We start from the raw sequence: 19,887 nt of genomic DNA, 5'->3' as shown, positions 1-19,887 counted from the left end.
CTTCAGTGACCGAGCAAAAACATGAAAGTGCATGTCATTTTTTTCTTCATTTAATTTTTGAAATTGTCCAAATATACGTTGAACCGTTATTTTACAATACAAAGTCACCATTTGAAGAGTGAATATATAATTCAAGTAAGTCATATTATTTAGTACTTTGTTTTTATTCTTAGCTTTATTAAAAAAAAAACAAAAAAAAGAGTAATAATTTAAGATAATATGGATTTTGTTTTTCATTGAAAAAAGGTGAACTTTCTTTTTCTTTTGTTTGTTTTCGCTCCTTTTGAAGATTTATTCAAAATATTTGAGTTCTTTAAATGGCCAAAACCAAAACATGTATGTCCTTGGCAGTCTGTTGCGTACTGCATGTTGTGCCCCCGCAATTGGATTACCGGTACATCCCCTTCCCGAAAGATCTTGGGCTGTGCGAAAGTCATTTTTTTCCCCCTTCCTGCAGGGACGCTCCCGCCAATGCCAAAAGCCATGCGGGGATTAGCTCCTCAGATTAAAATGGCCACAGCTCGCGCCTATTGGGCCTAATCCCGCCATCTGTCAGAGAGCAAGCGACCGAGCACCTCTCTCATCTCGTGGCCAAGAAGGAGGCAGGCAGCACCATGGAGGACACGTACCTCCTCAAGCATCCGGGCGTGAAGAAGAAGATCCTGGCTGGAGGCACTGGCCCGCTGCCTCACTTCCCACCTGGGACGAAGGTACTGGTCACATGACGCCGTTTTGATCAGGCGTTCTCGAGTTTTTTGGGTTCAGGGAGGATTTTATTTTTATTTTTTCCAACCCTTTCATGCACCCTGGAACCTGATAACATGATAAACTGTCCACTGTAGTAACCGCTGTCCCTGAAAGGGTTAAACATGTCTCCATAATCTGAACGCTAATTAACTACCTATTGAAATCTTCACGATCTGTTTCAAAGAAAGCAACAAATTCCACTGAATCGAGTTGAATGTAGTTGAAAATGTCAATAGAACAGAACAAATGATCTGAAAATGATTTAATATTTTAAGTTCAGGGGTTCATTGCTTTTAGTGGATAGCTCTACTTTAAGAATGGGCAAAAGGAGAGATGGAATCCTTTGAACGCAGTTTTTATTTTTCCAACGTCTGTCCCGCAAATCCCGAACGAACGAGAACACACCTTCTTCCGGCTACTCAAACACTTCCTGCTTTCCTTTAGCCAATCAGACAATATCAACATAAACTTGTTTAAGCAATTATTAAACGTAATATAATTTAGAAAGAATATAATGCTCAAACATAAAATTACAATAATTAACAATTTAACAAAAACCTTACAATATCAACTCATTTTAGTAGACCCTGTAATATAAAGGGCAACCAGAAGTGCCCCGTCAAATGTGGTGAAGAGTCTTTGTAATTTCCACGAAACAAGGCAGGCTAAAGTAGCTCCTCCCCACCGTGCCAAGATCGCGGCCACTCAGTCCGGTTGAGATCTGTCACTTCAACATACGTTTTTTTGTGCTATTTTCCCCCCAGTAAAATAAGTGAGGATAGATTCCACAGACAAAAATGTGAATGAGAAAGATTATTATTATTATTTTTTTGTCAAAGTGGCAGCCAGCATGTGGATCGGAGCTTCGGGTGTTGGCCTAATCCTTTCGAGCGCCTCGTTTTCGTGATGATCCGATGGAATACGGTATGTTCCAGCTAGCGAGGTCTATCAAATATCAGAGATTTTAATTTCAATAAAGCTAAGGTAGGGAGGAATAATGGGTGTAATATATATGTTTTATTGTCTCATCAGACTCCATGAAAATGCACTTAATAATGACATGATATGACATCATAATCACGCGTCACCAATTAATTTGTGGACCCTCAAATTATGGCTCGCAAACCCCAAAGTGGTTCGGTGATCCCATTTTGAGAGCTTTAGATGTCAAACATGTTGATGTGCTGTGTCACGTTTATTCACCATCAATTCGACGGTGGTCCGATAATATTCACATGAGGGAATCGTTTGGTGTTTGACACTGACTCACCCAAGCAAACGTTTGGTCAAGCAAGCGTTTGGTCAAGCCAACTGCGGCATTTTTAATGGCAGCGGCTCTGTGTTTGTCTCCCAGTGTCTCTGGGACTTTCTTTGTGTGTGTGTGTGTGTGTGTGTGCGCGCGCGTGTGTGTAGTTGTCCTAATTCTAGTCACATCCAGCTATTGGCACAAAGCCCGGGATACACTGACAAACATTTTTTGTGGCAGTGCCAGCATGGATGTCCATGAATATCTCTTGTGCATTGACATTATTGTGTGTGTGTGTGTGTGTGTGTGTGTGTGTGTGTGTGTGGGTGTGTGACCCACCTGCTGAGGCAGTCCCGAATACTAAACACTGTTCTCACTACATTATAGACTCATCAGAATAGCTAAAAGTATAAAATGACACATTCATTAGCATATTTGATCAACACCGAATGAGATGCATTCCAAAGTGGATAATTTTGCTCGCATGCGATTGCAAAACATAGCCTCATCCTCCCATGAGTTTTATTCATTGATTTGCCTGACATGTTTCATTGCGCTGATTGGCTGTGTTGTATGACAGCACCATTTCATCGATTTCAGGTTGAAAACGTTACAACCACTGTGACCATAACCATGACCTTTTTTTCTTTTCTTTTTGTCTTTGCATCGCAAGCTGGTCTTCAATTTCCAGACCCTGCTGGACAACTTTGAGCGCACGGTGGTGGACGACAGCCGACTCGCCGGTAGGCCCGCCGAAATCTTTGTGGGCAAGATGTTCAAGTTGGAAGTGTGGGAGACGCTGCTCACGTCCATGCGGGTCGGAGAGGTGGCAGAGTTCTGGTGCGACGCCGTTGTGAGTTGGATGACACGCAGGATCACATACACGCGTTCCAGTGAAGCTACATACAGTGAAACTCCTCTACAACGAAATCATGTTTGCAGCAAGAAATTTTTCACAACAGGGGACTTTTCACTGTAGCAAATTTGATCTCAGACGTAATCACGAACACAGACAAAAAACGTATATGTGTACTTTTTATTTTTATTCCAATAGTGCATAAGTATGAGCATACACTTATTTGACACTTCATATAGCCACCGTAGAAAGAAAAAAACTGAAAGAAATTGCGAAATTTACGATCAGCATTTACTTTCACTTACATCAATGTCTTTTATTTTGCTTGCTCCATCTTTCATTTTTATTACCTTTATCTTGTCTTCAAGCGTTAAAGCTTTTCTTTTCTTAACTCCTTGGTATGCAAAGGTCCGTTTTGTCGCCATTTTAGCAATGCAACGTTCATGCTGCGTCTGTAGCAAATACTTCCTGTACTACTGCGCATGTGTAACCAGTGTGGTGGTTGCTGTTGCCGTTTCCGAACGAAGCAGTAGAGGTCGCTGTGGCATGCTGAGGTTGGATTATTAGACTTTTGCGGAAGGCTTGTTTTCTTTGTAGTGAATCACGTTGCGAGGCAAGAGCAGAGAAAAAGATTTCGTATAACAGAACAGAGGGACTTTTCGTTGTAGGGGGAGCAGAAAAGTGGGAATGGCTTTCATGCACGAACATTTTTTTCACACTAGGGGGTATCTACGCCCATGTAGGTTTCGTTACAGAGGAGTTTCACTGTAAATAATTTGAACATCTAAACTTCGTGACTTAGCATTTTTAATATGCTTACATTTATATTTTAGATTTGAGATGTATATTTATTTATATACTTTTTGTCTTCTACTTTCTCCCTTTCATAATTTTGCTGCTGTAAATTGGGAATTTCTCCATTGTGAGACAAATAAAGGTTTTCTTATCTTATTTTAACCTTCAAAATGCTTACTGAGTCTCCCCTGTGAGAAGGGCAATTTAAATAAACTTCACTGACCTCTAAATGAGTGCAGCAAGTAGGACAGGGTCCTTGATCATAATATAAACGTTCAGTGTGCCTTTTTAAGCTCTTTCATCCACCTTCTAACTGGATAACATGATAAGCTGTCCACTATAGTAACCATTCTTAGTAAAGAACGGAGCGGGTCGTATGTGTCCCCCGGGACATACTTTGCCCAACCCCTGGCATGAATCTTGATGATGTAGGTTCAAGTAGCTCATCCCGATGCACGCTGCATTACCTTATGCAACCCGCAGTATTGTTTTTCCTGGAGCGCTGTACTGACTGAAACTGCTTTTTTTTTTTCTCAATGCCATCGTTGCACAGCACACGGGTTTGTACCCCATCGTGTCAAAGGGGATGCGGCTGATTGCTCAAGGCAAAGACCCCCTGGAGGGCCAGAGGCACATGTGCGGCATGGGGAACCTCTTCCACTATCACTCCACCGGCTTCCCGGAGCTGGATGAGCTCATGAGAACGCCGCAGCCTCTCATCTTCATCATGGAGTTGCTCCAGGTGAGGGAAAAAAAATCATAAGTTACCAAGTTATCGGCACCACTGTTTTCTCAGAATGTTGAATTCAATTTACTTCAACTTTGCGAGCAGCATCAGCTCTTCAGCCCACCCAAATCCAATCTTCAACCCAATCTGCCGGTTCAGTGTAATTAACCCAAACTTGGGTAAAAGTAACCCAATCTGCTCAAAATGCACATCTAACCAATGACTGGGTTAGGAAAACAACCCAGCTCATGTCAAGCTCTATATTATAACGATGTGACTTTGACATCAGCCATCATGTAGTCACGTTGGGTCGATGTGATCCCGTTTCCACTTCAACACATTCATCCAACCCTTTTCGGCGTGTAAAACGTGATATTCCTCAACAATCACTGACAGTGAAGACAAAAAGTGAACCCCCCCCTCCGCCTACTCTGCCTGCAAACACTGCACTTTGAAGTAAACCCACCGGGGGGTCCAACAACAGCAGCATCCAAAACAAAAGTTTCACAAAAGCTTCTCATGTTCGAGCAGACAATTGTGTGTTCCTATTTAGCACTCCCTTGTAGTCGCTCCCGCTGTTATATTCAGTGGTGACTTTATCTGGGGAAAAACAACAACAACAAAAAATCCTGCTTCACGCCATACCTGGAGAACAGCAGCACTTATGAACACACGGGCCAGAAAACAAACAGCCTTTGCTCTTGATTTTAAAATGCTACGGTTGGAATGTGAATACCACTTAGTAGACCTCCACCAAGGCTGAAACAAAAATGACATTTTTTTTCTCATAACTGGTTGGTCGATATCTAATAAGCGACTCTGTAGGCCATGAAAAAAAAAACATAGGGTAATTTCATACCCCCCAAAACTAAGCCTTGACAGGACTAGCTAGCGGGTGGGGGTTGAGGATCCAGAGCCACTTTTAAGCAATGGTTAAGGATTTGTATGAAACACTTTTAAATATTGCTGTACCTTGACGTACGAGTTTAAAAACAACGGAATAATGACAGAATAGTGAATACAATTTGGGGGTGGGGGAGGAATGTGAACACAGTGATCCCTCGCTATTTTGCGGTTCGTTTATCGCGGATTCGGTGCGTCCTGGATTTTTTTCAAACATATTCATAAAAAAAAAATAAATAATTTTTTTTCATATACAGGTACATGGAGTACAGTACTGTATATGTTGCTCTATGTGACTCGCTGTTGTTTTGCAGCTTCTCACAGACTGTTTGCGGACTTTAAAAAAAATATATTTTTTAACCTATATATGTTAATTGGTCGCTACTTTGCGGATTTTCGTTTATCGCGGGTGGTTTTGGTCCTCATTAACCGCGATAAACTAGGGATTACTGTGAATCTGCAGTTGACGATCTGCGAGTATTCGGGGATCCACCGTTAGTTTTTATTTTCATTAGGACTTTTGTTTTTTTATATTACTTTTTGGAGGGTTTGTTTTTATTAGCTATTTTTAATGCTTGGTTTTAGTTGAGTTTTTATTCGTTTTATGATTAGTTTTTTGCTTTTTTCGAATGTGGTGTTGTCAAGTGCAAAAAAAAAAAAGTATTGTGTCAATAACTAAAGTAAACTGAAAAGACTCAGCTTCCTCCTTCTGTATAGATAAACAGCAAGACTGAAATAAATACATTTAAAATCAGGGGTGGGCAATTATTTTCCTGGGGGGCCCAAATGAGAAGCAGAAAATATTGTGGAAGGGCCAAGGGACGGGCCAAAAGTTAGAAATAGAAATAGAAAATAAAGAAGATAGCAGAATGTCTTTGTATGCCAGTAATAATGTAACATTCTCCTCCACCATCACACTCAGCACCGGTTCTCCTCAAGGATGTGTACTGAGCCCCCTGTTGTTCACGCTCTACACATTTGACTGCTCTCCGACTCTTATTAGCGGTCCAGTTTGCGGAAAGTTTTTAACATGATAACAATCAAACCATTCTAGGAAATGTTCATTTACTCGAGCCACAAGCAATTCACTCTGAGCATGGAAATTGCCAGAATCGGACTGAGTAAGAATTGCTTCCTTGTTTTTCAAAGTCTCGTAGATTTGAGTCTTTCCGACTCCAGGCATCTCCTGAATGTTTCGTACTTTGTTACCCGCTTCATTTAATAAGATAATAAACCTTAATCAGATACATATCATCTTCCCTTCCATGGTCATTACTCTCTCCCTCTTTCTTCGTCTTCCCCTCCCTCCCTGTGCTCTGCAACTTGAAGTAACTGTGCCACCTGGTGTTGAAATACCTGTCTTTACAAGTCCAAACGAAATGAATGCAATCAAACCTTAATTGTGCACCAATCTTCGGCGGGCTGGATTAAAAAGCCCAACGGGCCGGATCCGGCCCGCGGGCCGTAGGTTGCCCACCCATGTTTAAAATGAACCCCGGCAGCTATATGTGTCATAAAAATTGACAAAGACGAAAACATTTTTGCGATAAGTACATTTAGTTTTATAAACCTGTGATGTCATTTTAGTTAGTTGGGGGGGGGGGATGTTCTGATTTTTATTTTAGTTATGTTGTCAGTATTTGTTGCTGTTAGTTTTCGTTACGATCATCATCTTGGTCCCTAAACTACCTACATCAAGGTACCACTGTACAGTGTGATTCAATAGCCACCTGTGGCCCCCATGCGGGCGCCCAAACTCTCCAGGTGGGCGACCCCATGTCCTACCACAGGGAGTCGTGGATGATGGAGAAGGACGAGAAGCTGAGCACGGTGCCCCTCCTCCACATGCGGGGCAATGCGCTTGTCAAGCAGCGGCAGTTCCGGGAGGCGGCCAGCGAGTACAAGGAGGCCGTGCTGCTGCTGAAAACGGTCCAGTCAAGGGTGAGCGCATGTGGGTGGGAGATGACATTACGGCGTCCTGCAGGGGATGGCGACCCGAGTCACAGCGACTGGGACTCGAGTCGAGTCAGTGTTTGGATGATTATTGATGTGATAAAATCACTTCCTTGCATTGAACAAAAAAGGACACATTTTGACTTGGTAAAAGTCAAATTTATATTCATCAATATCAGCTGATATGAAATACTTACATAGTGATGGAAAAAAAACATACGGCCCGATGGTCGACTGGTTCGTGCATTGACCTCACAGTGCAGAGGTGCAGGGTTCGATCCCGGCTCCGGCCTTACAGTGTGGAGTTTGCATGTTCTCCCCGTGCCTGTGTGGGTTTTCTCCGGGTACTCCGGTTTCCTCCCACATTCCAAAAACATGCATGGCAGGCTGATTGAACACTCAAAATTTTCCCTGGGTGTGAGTCTGAGCTCGGATGGTTTTTCGTCTGTGTGCGCCCTGCGAATGGCTGGCAAACGGTTCAGGGTGTCCCCCGCCTACTGCCCGAAGGCAACAAGGATAGGCTCCAAGCACCCCCCCCCCCCGACCTTTGTGAGGATAAAGCGGATCGGAAAATGGATGGATGGATGGCTTGTGATTTATTTTGGACCTTTATTTGCTTTTGCAGCGTGACTGTTCTTCCTTTTGTTGGGTCTTTCTTTAAAGTGATCTGTCATTGGTTCAAGAGAAATTTTATGGATCAAAAATACGAGTGCTATCAGTTACTTGGTATCAATGAGTACTCAAGAGTTGAGTACACATACTGGTATCAGCCAAATATATATATACATATATATGTGTGTGTGTGTGGGTATATATATATATATATATATGGTATTCAGCATACCTAATTGATTTGATTGAATGCAAATGGAGCAGGAAGGGGAGGATGGAAGGATATGAAGCATTCAATCAGTCTTTTAATCAGTGCCGAAGGCTCTTAAAAAATTCAAAGATGCAGAGTCCGGTTCGCTCCTTCATTTTCCCTCCTTCCACGTATGCATGCAGGAGATGCCAGGCGACGCCGACTACATGAACTTGGCCCGCCTGATCGTCCCCCTGGAGTTGAACTACTGCCAGTGCATGCTGGAGCTGCACGAGTACTACGAGGTGATCGAGCACGCCAGCGAGCTGCTAGACAAACACAAAGGTGGGTGGCGCACGGTTATCCCGTGTTTGGCAGGCGTTTTGACCAATTAGGCTAGCGTCATGTTAACATCAGGCAGCCAACATACCCAGTCAGCAAAATTGGTCTGGCCCAGCTCTGGGGCAGACACGGCACGTACACTCGGCCCACATACCTCAATGAATGACGGTCCTGCAGTGGCCCACGTCTGGCATCTATGATGTGGGCCGCATTCGGCCCAGATCTGAGCCACATTGTAAAACCATATCTGGCCCTACTCTGGCCCGACGCTGGGCCAGAACAGGTTCCTGATATCATCCTGAATTCAACCTCAACTAAGCCACATCTTTCATGACCCATATTTGACCCACATTAAAAAGAAAGTCTCAAAAACGACTGTTATAAAAATATGTTTATTGTCATAATTTGTGAACCTCACATATAACTCCACATACACTGGAAAAATGCACTTTTCTTTATTTAACAGTGAACACAAAGTCCAAATTGGGATGCAGCTTACTCTTGAACGGTATTTTTCTGTCCATCAAATTGTTGCGCTCTCCATGTCCTCTTTTCTTCTCATGCTCTCCTTCCTGTCACCATCCCGATCAGGAGCCAGATGTAGCCATCTTTTGATTGTGACATCAATTTCCTGGTCTGAGGCCCAAGATGTTAGGCTGTTAGGTCTCACAGCGGCTGTAAGAACTGTAAGAAAACAAGAATGGACAGTGTGTTAGGGAAACAAACATTTGTACATGTCATGAACAATGAATAGTCAGTAAGAATAACCCCTGAAATTTCTTATAATAATAATAATACATTTCATTTATAAGCGTCTTTCAAGACACTCTAGGCCACTTTACAACCAAAACTAAACGAGGTGTGATGCTGCGGGGCGGAATATTTGCCACCAAAAACAAAACGTGAATAACTTTTAGTTTATACTGAATTTGAATTACGTGAATTGAAGGTCAGTGGCTAGGATAGTGGATGGATTTGTATATTTTACTCTGAATCATATTGAATAACTGAATCTGAATTGTACAATCTGAATTTGAAACGATAGACTTTTTTTTCTTTGAAACTGTATTTGATCCTCACTGAAAATTAAATTCTGTTTATTTTCATATTCAGTCTTACAAATACAAAACAACGTTTTTTTCAACATCAGATTTTGTTTTTTAATTGAGGTACTAAGTTTTGAATTAACTTTATGGTCAAGTATGAAGTATCCAGTTTGTATTCCAGCAAAAAAAATAATTTCATTGTATTTCAGTGCAGAAATTTCAGTTCTTTGTGGCAGCACCTCTAACTGTTCAATCACCTACATTTTCACAAAAGTGATGTGTCGGTCGCGAACGAGCCGGTACAAAGAGCCGGCTCTTTGAAGTGAACGATGGGCCGTTTTTAGCCCAAAAAAAACAACCATGTATAGTAAAGCGTTTTTCGACGAAAAAAATGACCATGAATAGTAAGGTGTTTTGAGCCGAAAAAAACCGACCATGAATAGTAAGGCGTTTTGAGCCGAAAAAAAAGGACCACGTATAGTAAGGTGTTTTTAGCCGAAAAAAACGACCACGTATAGTAAGGCGCTTTTGGCTGAAAAAAAACAACCATGTATAGTAAGGCGTTTTTAGCCGAAAAAAATGAGCATGTATAGTAAGCCGTTTTTCGCCGAAAAAAACAATCATGTATAGTAAGAAGTTTTAACCCGTAAATAACGACCATGGATCGTAAAGCGTTTTGACCCCAAAAAACGACCATGTATAGTAAGGCGTTTTTCAGCGAAAAAAAACAACCATGTATAGTAAGGCATTTTTAGCCGAAAAAAAACAACCATGTATAGTAAGGCGTTTTTAGCCGAAAAAAATGACCATGTATAGTAGGCCGTTTTTCGCCGAAAAAAACAATCATGTATAGTAAGAAGTTTTAACCCGTAAATAACGACCATGTATAGTAAGGCGTTTTAACCCGAAAAAACCGACCATGTATAGGAAGGCGTTTTTAGCCGAAAAAAAAAACGACCATGTATAGTAAAGCGTTTTGAGCCGAAAAAAAAGGACCACGTATAGTAAGGTGTTTTTAGCCCAAAAAAATGACCACGTATAGTATGGCGTTTTTGGCCGAAAAAAATAACCATGTATCGTAAGCCGTTTTTCGCCGAAAAAAACGACCATGTATAGTAAGGCGTTTTAACCCGAAAATAACGACCATGTATATATAGTAAGGGGTTTTACCCCGAAAAAAACCCGAACATGTTTAGTAAGGCGTTTTTAGCCGGAAAAAAAAAACGACCATTGATAGTAAGGCGTTTTTCAACAAAAAAAAAACAACCATGTATAGTAAGGCTTTTTTAGCCGAAAAAAACAACCATGTATAGTAAGGCGTTTTTAGGCGAAAAAAATGACCATGTATAGTAAGCCGTTTTTCGCCCAAAAAAAAAACGACCATGTATAGTAAGCCGTTTTAACCCGAAAATAACGACCATGTATAGTAAGGCGTTTTAACCCGAAAAAAACGACCATGTATAGTAAGGCGTTTTAACCCAAAAAAACGACTATGTATATATAGTAAGGCGTTTTTCAACGAAAAAAAACAACCATGTACGTTAAGGCGTTTTTAGCCGAAAAAGATGACCATGTAAAGTATATCGTAAGGCGTTTTTAGCCGAAAAAAAACGACCATGTATATAGTCAGCCGTTTTTAGCCACAAATCATGACCATGTGTAGGAAGGCGTTTTTTGCTGAAAAAAACGACCATGTGTTAGTAAGGCCTTTTAGCCGAAAAACCCCCGACCATGTTTATTTAGTAAGGGGTTTTAACCCCAAAAAACGACAATGTCTAGTTCGTCGTTTTTAGCCAAAAATCACGACCATGTGTAAGGCGTTTTTAGCCGAAAAAAACCTGAAAATGTATAGTAAGGCGTTTTTATCGGAAAAAAAGGGCCATGTATAGTAAGGTGTTCTCATCCGGGGGGGGGGGGGGGGTTTCGGCTAAAAACGCCTTACTATACAGGTCGTTTTTTTTTCGGCTAAAAACGCCTTACTATACATGGTCGTTTTTTCGGCTAAAAACACCTTACTACACATGGTCGTTTTTTTCAGCTAAAAATGCCTCACTATATACATGGTGGTTATTTTTTCGGCTAAAAACGCTTTACTATTCATGGTCCTTTTTTTCGGCTAAAAACGCCTTTCTTTACATGGTCGTTTTTTTGGGCTAGAAACGCCTTACTATTTATGGTCCTTCTTTTCGGCTAAAAACGCCTTACTATATACATGGTCGTTTTTTTCGGCTAAAAACGCCTTACGTAAGTCGTTTTTTTTTCTCATCTAAAAACGGCTTACGAGACATGGTCTTTTTTTTCGTCTAAAAAGGCCTGACTATGCGTGGTCGGTTTTTTTCGGCTAAAAACGCCTTACTACACATGGTCTTTTTCTTCGGCTAAAAACACCTTACTATATATATGGTTGTTTTTTTTCCGGCTAAAGACGCCTTACTATTCATGGTCGTTTTTTTGGGCTAAAAATGCCTGACTATACATGGTCGTTTTTTTTTTCCGGCTAAAAAAGCCTTACGACACATGGTCGTTTTTTTCATCTAAAAATGCCTGACTCTACACGGTCGTTTTTTTCGGGTTAAAAAGCCTTACTATGCATGGTCATTTTTTCGTCGAACAACGCCTTACTATAGATGGTCCTTTTTTTCGGCTAAAAGCGCCTGACTATACGTTGTTGTTTTTTTTTTTCGGCTAAAAACGCCTTACTACACATGGTCGTTTTTTTTTCATCTAAAAACGCCTTACTATATATGGTCGTTTTTTTCGGCTAAAAATGCCTTACTATACATGATTGGGTTTTTTTCGGCTAAAAACGCCTTACTACACATGGTCGTTTTTTTCATCTAAAAACGCCTTACTATATACATGGTTGTTTTTTTCGGCTAAAAACGCCTTACTATACATGGCGGGTTTTTTTGGCTAAAAACGCCTGACTATTTATGGTCCTTTTTCTTCCGGCTAAAAACGCCTGTCTATGCGTGGTCGTTTTATTCGGCTAAAAACGCTTTACTATACATGGTTGTTTTTTTCGGCTAAAAAAGCCTTACTATACATGGTTGTTTTTTTTCGTTGAAAAACGCCTTACTATACATGGTCGTTTTTTTGGGTTAAAACTTCTGACTATCCATGGTCATTTTTTTTCGGCGAAAAACGCCTTGCTATAAATGTTTGTTTTTTTCGGCTAAAAATGCCTGACTATGCGTGGTCATTTTTTTCGGCTAAAAACGCCTTACTATTTATGGTCTTTTTTTGGGCTAAAAACGCCTGACTATACATGGTCGTTTTATTCGGCTCAAAACACCTTACTATACATGGTCGTTTTTATTTATTTATTTTTTTGTTAAAATGCCTTACTATCCATGGTCTTTTTTTTCGGCTCAAAACACCTTTCTTTACATGGCCGTTTTTTTCGGCTAAAAACGCCTTACTATATTAGTGATAGGTGCAGTGACACTGATGCGTTGACGCATGCGGTGGGCTCACAGAGCAAACCACGTGTCGGTGCATGTGCTGCTTCATTACGTCACGTGATTGACATGTGAACTGCACCGGCGCAGTTTAGACTGCATCGGCTGCGTCGACACAGTCCAGGCTGCTTGGCACAGTCCAGGCTGCGCCACTTAGTCCAGGGGGCGTCGACCCAGTGCAGGGGGCGTTGACGCAGCAAAAGCCCGCACAGTGTATCTAAGGAAGTGCGTCTGGCGACACGATGCCGACTGCTGAAACAAGCCAGACCTCACCCTCGCTCGAGTAAAAATATATGTTTGGGCAATACGGGAAACACGCTGATTATCAGAAAAAATGTGTCCGTCTGACTTCGAGCGTCATGTCGGCTGTCATATAATAGGCTGTTATTATGTGAGAAGTGCTTTATGAACGTTTGTACTGTACGTCATACTCCAGTTGATTGAGAGGTCCCGCCTATAAGGGGGAGTTCCAGAAAGTGACTGCGAGTGAGCACACCGCATGTTTGATGACTCTGCCACGTTGTTATTAAAAGTCACATAAAACGTAAACCTTGTCTGCTGACCATCATTGCATCGGCTAGGCTAGCTTAGCTGTTGTCGTAGTTCAAAGCTTAATATGTGGCGTGGGTTGGGTCGGCGCCGCGAGTACGTGCTCGCGCTCACGAGTGCACAGCAGAGAGCAGCGGACTATCGACTGCTGAGACGCGCTTCACTCGAGTGACGTTGCTACAGTTCGTGCATATTATGGAGCAGCTTCCGGACAAAAACAAATTGTCTGCCGTGTAGAGCCATTTTGATCTCCTTTTGGAGAATAAGGTATTTTTTAAAATCTCCTTGTCTCACCAAGTGCCTCTCGGATTTTTGACGTCTTATTCCATTGTGTGTGTGTGTTCTCCACAACAGGGGAAATAGCATGCATTAAACGCAACAGACTGAAATTTAAAACACTGGAGCATCTTATTTTTCGAAATCAAAATTTGTGAAGACAAAGCCCACAAGCATCCTCATTCACATTATTTTCACATTATTGAAACCCATTGAATGATACAATATGAATGCATGGATGTGAATGATATTGTCAAGGGTCAATGTCATCTTTATTGCCAAATATGCTTTATGTATGACATGCAGCATAGATGAAATTACTTCCTCTCAATCCTCAGTGCATATATGCATGCAAACATGCTGTGCATTAAACACACACAGCTAAGAAAGGATAGCAGCTACACTGTATAAAAAAGACGTAATCTGAACAGTATAGACAATATAAACAGCATTAACAACAACATAAACAATGGCGCTTGTGGCTATTGTGGGTAGAGTGAGGTAGTGCATTGTATACACTTCATCATCAAATCAGTCTGTTCAGTCTGTCAAGTGGGTTGGCTGCAGGGATTTTGAAGGTCCAGCAGGTGGCAGTGGTCAGCGACACACTATCAGCACAGTGTGTCATTGTGTCCACACGCCTCATGAGGCCTCATGGACCCATCACTACATACATGGTCTTTTTTTTTGGGGGGCTAAAAACGCTTTACTATTCATGGTCCTTTTTTTCGGCTAAAAACGCCTTACTGTATTATACAGTACATGGTCGTTTTTTTCGGTTAAAAATGCCTGACTATACATGGTCATTTTTTTTCGGCTAAAAACACCGTACTACACATGGGCGTCTTTTTTTCATCTAAAAACGCCTTACTATATACATGGTCGTTTTTTTCGGCTAAAAACGCCTGACTATACATGGTCGTTTTTTTTCCGGCTAAAAACGGCTTACGAGACATGGTCTTTTTTTTTGCCTAAAAACGCCTGACTATACATGGTCGTTTTTTTTTTCGGCTAAAAACGCCTTACTATACATGGTTGTTTTATTCGGCTAAAAACACCTTACTATACATGGTCGTTTTTTTTTTTGTTAAAACGCCTTACTATTCATGGTCGTTTTTTTTTTTTTTTGTTAAACCGCCTTACTATTCATGGTCGTTTTTTCGGCTAAAAACACCTTACTACATGGTCGTTTTTTACGGCTAAAAACGCCTTACCATATACATGGGGTTTTTTTCGGCTAAAAACACCTTACTATCCATTGTCGGGGTTTTTTGTCTAAAAACTGATTACTAGACATGGTTGTTGTTTTTTTGGCGAAAAATGCCTTACTAGATACATGGTCGTTCTTTTTTTCGGCTAAAAACGCCTTACTATACATGGTCATTTTTTTCGGCTAAAAACGCCTTTCTATATGTGGTCGTTTTTTGGGCTAAAAACACCTTACTATACGTGGTCGTTTTTTTTTTCGTCTAAAAATGCCTTACTATACATGGTCGGGTTTTTTCGGCTAAGAACACCTTACTCTTCATGGTCGTTTTTTTCGGCTCAAAACACCTTACTATACATGTGCGTTTTTTTCGTCTAAAAATGTCTTACTATACATGGTCAGTTTTTTCGGCTAAAAACGCCTTACTTATACATGGTCTTTTTTTAGTCGAAAAACGCCCTACTATACATTGAATTTTTTTTTCGTCTAAAAACGCCTTACTATACATGGTCGGGGGTTTTTTTTCGTCTAAAAACGCCTTACTCTACATGGTCGTTTTTTTCGGGTTAAAAAAGCCTTACTATACATGGTCATTTTTTCGGCTAAAAACGCCTTACTACACATGGTTGGGGTTTTTTTCGTCTAAAAACGGCTTACGAGACATGGTCTTTTTTTTTCGGCTAAAAACGCCTGACTATGCGCGGTCGTTTTTTTCGGCTAAAAACACCTTACTATACGTGGTCGTTTTTTTCCTCGAAAAACGCCTTACTATATATACATGGTAGTTTTTTTCCCGGCTAAAAACGCCTTACTTATACATGGTCTTTTTTTGGTCGAAAAACGCCCTACTATACATTGTCGTTTTTTTCGTCTAAAAACGCCTTACTATACATGGTCGGGGTTTTTTTGGGCTAAAAACACCTTACTATACATGGTGGGGGGGGGGGGGGGTTTCGGCTAAAAACGCCTTACTATATATATGGTCTTTTTTTTCGGCTAAAAACACCTTACGACACATGATCGTTTTTTTCGGCTAAAAACGCCTTTCTGTACATGGTTGTTTTTTTTCGGCTAAAAACGCCTTACTATACATCACTGGTGTCAAACTCATTTCACATGGTGGGCCACATACAGCCTCGGTCGATGTCAAGTGGGATGGACCATGTATGCATGACCAATGATACCATACTTTGCTATAAGCAACCAAAACAATATGTCTTTCCTTTGTTTTGGTATAAAGAAGCACAAGAACATTTGGAAAATGTTGAAATTTAATGAACGTATCTTTTACAAAACATTTCATGAAGCACCTTACATTTCCTTCAACAAATGTGCAATTTACTTTTATCATTCACATGTATGCATTGCAACTGATCCCATTGATTGTACAAACTTTAACAAGTAATTGGTATTGAAAAATATAGTAATGTACTATTGTTTATGAATCTTGTTTATGATTAAACAATAGCCTTTTTATTAAACAAGATTCATAAAGAAAGTAAGTTTTAAACTATTTACACGTGCATATAAAATCTAAATGTAATCCCTGCCTGCACCTTACAAACTAAGGAGAGTGCTATTAAATGTGTAAATGTGAGAGTGCTATTGATAGCGTCTGCTGTCATGGGTCTGTCTCAGTGACGGACTGAGGCTGCTGTTGTCTTCTTCTCTGGTCAAAACAGTGTCCCCTAGCGGATACTCAATGATCTGCACCTTATTAAAAATATTAAGTCTGTGTCTTTTATGCATTTTTTTTCATTTTTAAATTATCCTGCGGGCCTGATTGAACCTCGTGTGCGCGCGCGTTTGTGTGTGTGTGTGTGTGTGTGTGATGAATGGAATTCCGCATCGGTGTGCAATTGTAAAACAAGGCTGTGTGTTGAAAAAATAAATATGAAACTGCATTTAAGGGTGGCTCAATACTGGCTGGCCATATACGGGCCGGAGTTGTAAATTGATTTCTGGCCCAAATAATTCACTCCACAACTGGCCCTCATCTGGTTTGCCAGAGTCAAGCCAGTGCCTCCTTTGCCACTCCTGGGCTGTGTTCGGCCCACATGCATTATGCCAGTGCCGACTCAAGGGCAGCTGTGCCAGCTTCATGCCGAATCCGGGCCAAATGCCTTTGCTGACTGGGTACATTTACACTCGACTCTTGGCTCAATTATTTTTTTTCTTTCCTATAATAGTTATGCATACATTTAGCAAGTCTTTCAAAGAGCTCTTTCGTGTCAAATGATCGCAAAACCAATATATACTGTATGTTTTTTTGCACAACGAGGCACGCTCGTAAGTTGGGACACTCTTAAGTCAAGTCAGCACCGTCGTTTCCATTTGTTCTTGTAGACTGTGTGAAGGGTTACTACAAGCGAGCCAAGGCCCATGCCGCCGTGTGGAACGAAAAGGAAGCGCGCCGGGACTTCAACATGGTGGCCCACCTGGATCCCACGCTGGCCTCGCTGGTCCACCGAGAGCTCAGGGCCTTGTCTGAGCGCATGAAGGAGAAGTACTGGCAGGAGAAGGACGCCTACTGGAACAAGCTGGACGTCAAGGATGCTGCTGATGAAAAAGAGAAGAAGGAGTCGGTGGATGAGGAAGAGAAGAAGGATGCCCAGGTTGGAGATGAAGGCGGGAAGGACGATGGAGGTGATAAGACGGAGGGAAAGGACTGGCAGCAGATGTTACGACTGGTGATGCTGCTCCAGGAGCAAGGAAATGTCCTGATGAAAGAAAAAGGCTTCCAAGAAGCTTCTACAAAGTTCAAGGAGGCCTTAGATTATGTGGACTTCCTTCAAAATAAGGTTGGTGTGACAGTAAGCCCTCCAAAAATGCAAATTTACCTTGATGGTCACAGAAAACAGCAAGGGACACATGCATAATGTCATGCACGTCTCTCATTTACCATTAAAAAAAAAAAAAAAGAAAAGAATTTTGAGCAGTGTGTGTGTGTGTGTGTATATATACATACTGTATATATATATATATATATATATGAATTTAACTTGTTAACCATGGTTCCACAATGTACGTATAATACGATACAAATGAAAGTCATGATGGTACTTGGCTCTTTTTCCTTCTTCAAACGTTACAATGTCGAGGTCTGAAATGTACGGTCCAAAAATAACGCAACACAAAGCTATGACAGCGACAAGCAACCTTCCTCTCCACTAGGCCCTCGTCCTCCTCCTCTTGCTATAACTTTCTCACACCACCGACGCCATCCAAACTCCTCCAAAATCCATCACGGCTCTTATTTGCCCTCATGTCACCCCTCCCTCTCGGTCAAATGGCCTCAGCAGGTGCGTCGAGGCGATGAAGACTGGGAATCTTTGGAGAAAGTGCGGCTGCCTCTCACCCTCAACCTGAGCCAGTGCATGCTGGAGCTCCAACGCTTCCCGCAAGTGGTGCAGCTCAGTGACAAGCTGTTGGAAAGCCATCAAGGTAATATGGAAGACTGTGTTGGTGTGGGAACGGGTGGAGGTGGAGGGGGGGTTTGGGGAGGGAGCACAGGCAGTGTTTTGATGTCAGAATGCATTTAAGAATATTTTCCTCAGACGCACTTTTCAGAGTTGAAATATGAAAATTTCCCGCTCAGCTCGCGGCGTTGTTTGCTTTCATGCCGCAGCAACGCTTGATCTCGCTGTTTTGTTTACAAGAGAAGACTCAAGACTTCTTCTCGGTTTCCCTTGGCAACTACCTGTGGGCACCACATTCAAAAATATTTTCTCCTTTTTAACAGCGACTCTAAAGTTAAATGCTAATTACAAGTGTTCAAAAGTTTGGCGTCAATTGGCTTTGGCCTTACTTTTGAAAGAAAAGCCGTAGTGTGTTTATATCGACTGAACAGGCAAGTTTAACCAAAAGCAGCCAGTTATGGTTACAATGAAACCATAAACTGATGAATCGGTGCAACACGTGCAAATGAATCAGCGCACAACTTACCTTCATGGCTGACACGCTCCATTCGGCACCGAAGGGTCACAGCGATCCATTCAACAAATGACTCAAATGTTATCTGATCTATTTTCACTTGTTATTGTTAAAAGAATATCCAGAACCTTGTATACCCAAAAATGGTGAATTGCATTTGTTTCTCTTGACAATTTCATACTGTTAGTCTGTCCTCACATTGTCTAAAGAGTGAACGTTTGCAGGCTTTTTCAACAAAATTTTAAACATAATTGGGCTTGATAGGCCTGTTTTGTTGAAAATGGACAGCGGTATGAACTGCCCCCCCGCCCGCGCTCATCCATCTTTATTTCAGGTCACTTCAAGGCACTCTACCAGCGTGCCCGGGCACACGCCGCCTTGTGCAACGAGGAAGAAGCACGGAAGGACTTTGCCGCCGTGGAGAAACTGGACCCTCAGTTCAAGCCGGTCGTTCGACAGGAGCTGAAGAAGCTGGGCGAGAACCTCCGCAGCATGCACGCCCACCAGAACAAGACCTACTGGCTCGCCACGCAGGAGAAGTTGGGGCCCAGAAAGGCCCAGAGGAAGAAGTTCGCACGGGAGCTTGGTGATAGCGAGGAGCAAGCGAACGAGATAAAGCAGAGCTGCAAAACCAACGAGGAGAATTCCGATAATGAAAACACTGCGGGCGCCGAAGTTACGACAGATCCCAATTAGGACTGCCGCTGCTAGCGATAGCGTAGCCAGCAGGTGATCGGCTTGAGCTAAAAGCATGAAGAAGTTCAGACGCCAAACAAGAGCGGCGGAAATAAGGCGGCCAAGGTGATCACACAGGGAAGGGTTTGCTTTGGGTTAGGGTTAGGGCTAGGGGTTAAGGTTAGGGTGAGGTTTGGGTTGAGGGGTTAGGTTTAGTTGTTAGGGGTTAGGCCTAGGTGTTGGGGTTGTGGTTAGGGGCTAGAGTTGGGGGTTGACGTGGGAGAGTAGGGTTTGGATTTGCGTTAATGGTTAGGGTTAGGGTTGAGTTAGTGTTCAGTTTCGAGGGTTAGTGTTCAGGTTTGGATTGGT

General features: G+C 41.9%; 1 protein-coding gene across 2 annotated transcripts; it reads left to right on the top strand.

Moving 5' to 3' along the window:
• Window positions 1–461: 461 nt before the first annotated feature.
• On the top strand, window positions 462–19,887 carry LOC147208817 (aryl-hydrocarbon-interacting protein-like 1). 2 transcript variants are annotated; one of them, XM_086100916.1, is made up of 8 exons: window positions 462–710; window positions 2,667–2,846; window positions 4,198–4,386; window positions 7,039–7,215; window positions 8,233–8,374; window positions 17,257–17,711; window positions 18,213–18,354; window positions 19,178–19,887. In XM_086100916.1, exons 1-8 carry the CDS (start codon window positions 615–617, stop codon window positions 19,537–19,539), a joined length of 1,743 nt encoding a protein of 580 aa, XP_085957042.1. In that variant the 5' UTR covers window positions 462–614; the 3' UTR covers window positions 19,540–19,887. The 2 variants fall into 2 exon arrangements, with proteins under 2 accessions (XP_085957042.1, XP_085957034.1); XM_086100908.1 differs by having other exon boundaries at window positions 18,210–18,354.

The sequence above is a fragment of the Hippocampus guttulatus genome, chromosome 2 (assembly GCF_054856545.1).
Source record: "Hippocampus guttulatus isolate MCC_2025c chromosome 2, RoL_Hgut_1.0, whole genome shotgun sequence".
Taxonomy (NCBI): domain Eukaryota; kingdom Metazoa; phylum Chordata; class Actinopteri; order Syngnathiformes; family Syngnathidae; genus Hippocampus; species Hippocampus guttulatus.
This window is presented reverse-complemented; position numbering and strand designations above follow the sequence as displayed.

Excerpts from the sequence above, each read along its gene's own strand:
- LOC147208817 (XM_086100908.1), top strand. The coding sequence starts at position 615 with ATGGAGGACACGTACCTCCTCAAGCATCCGGGCGTGAAGAAGAAGATC. Across the intron at positions 711-2,666 it reads ACTTCCCACCTGGGACGAAG|CTGGTCTTCAATTTCCAGAC; the intron begins GTACTGGTCACA and ends TTGCATCGCAAG. Across the intron at positions 18,355-19,177 it reads GCTGTTGGAAAGCCATCAAG|GTCACTTCAAGGCACTCTAC; the intron begins GTAATATGGAAG and ends TCTTTATTTCAG.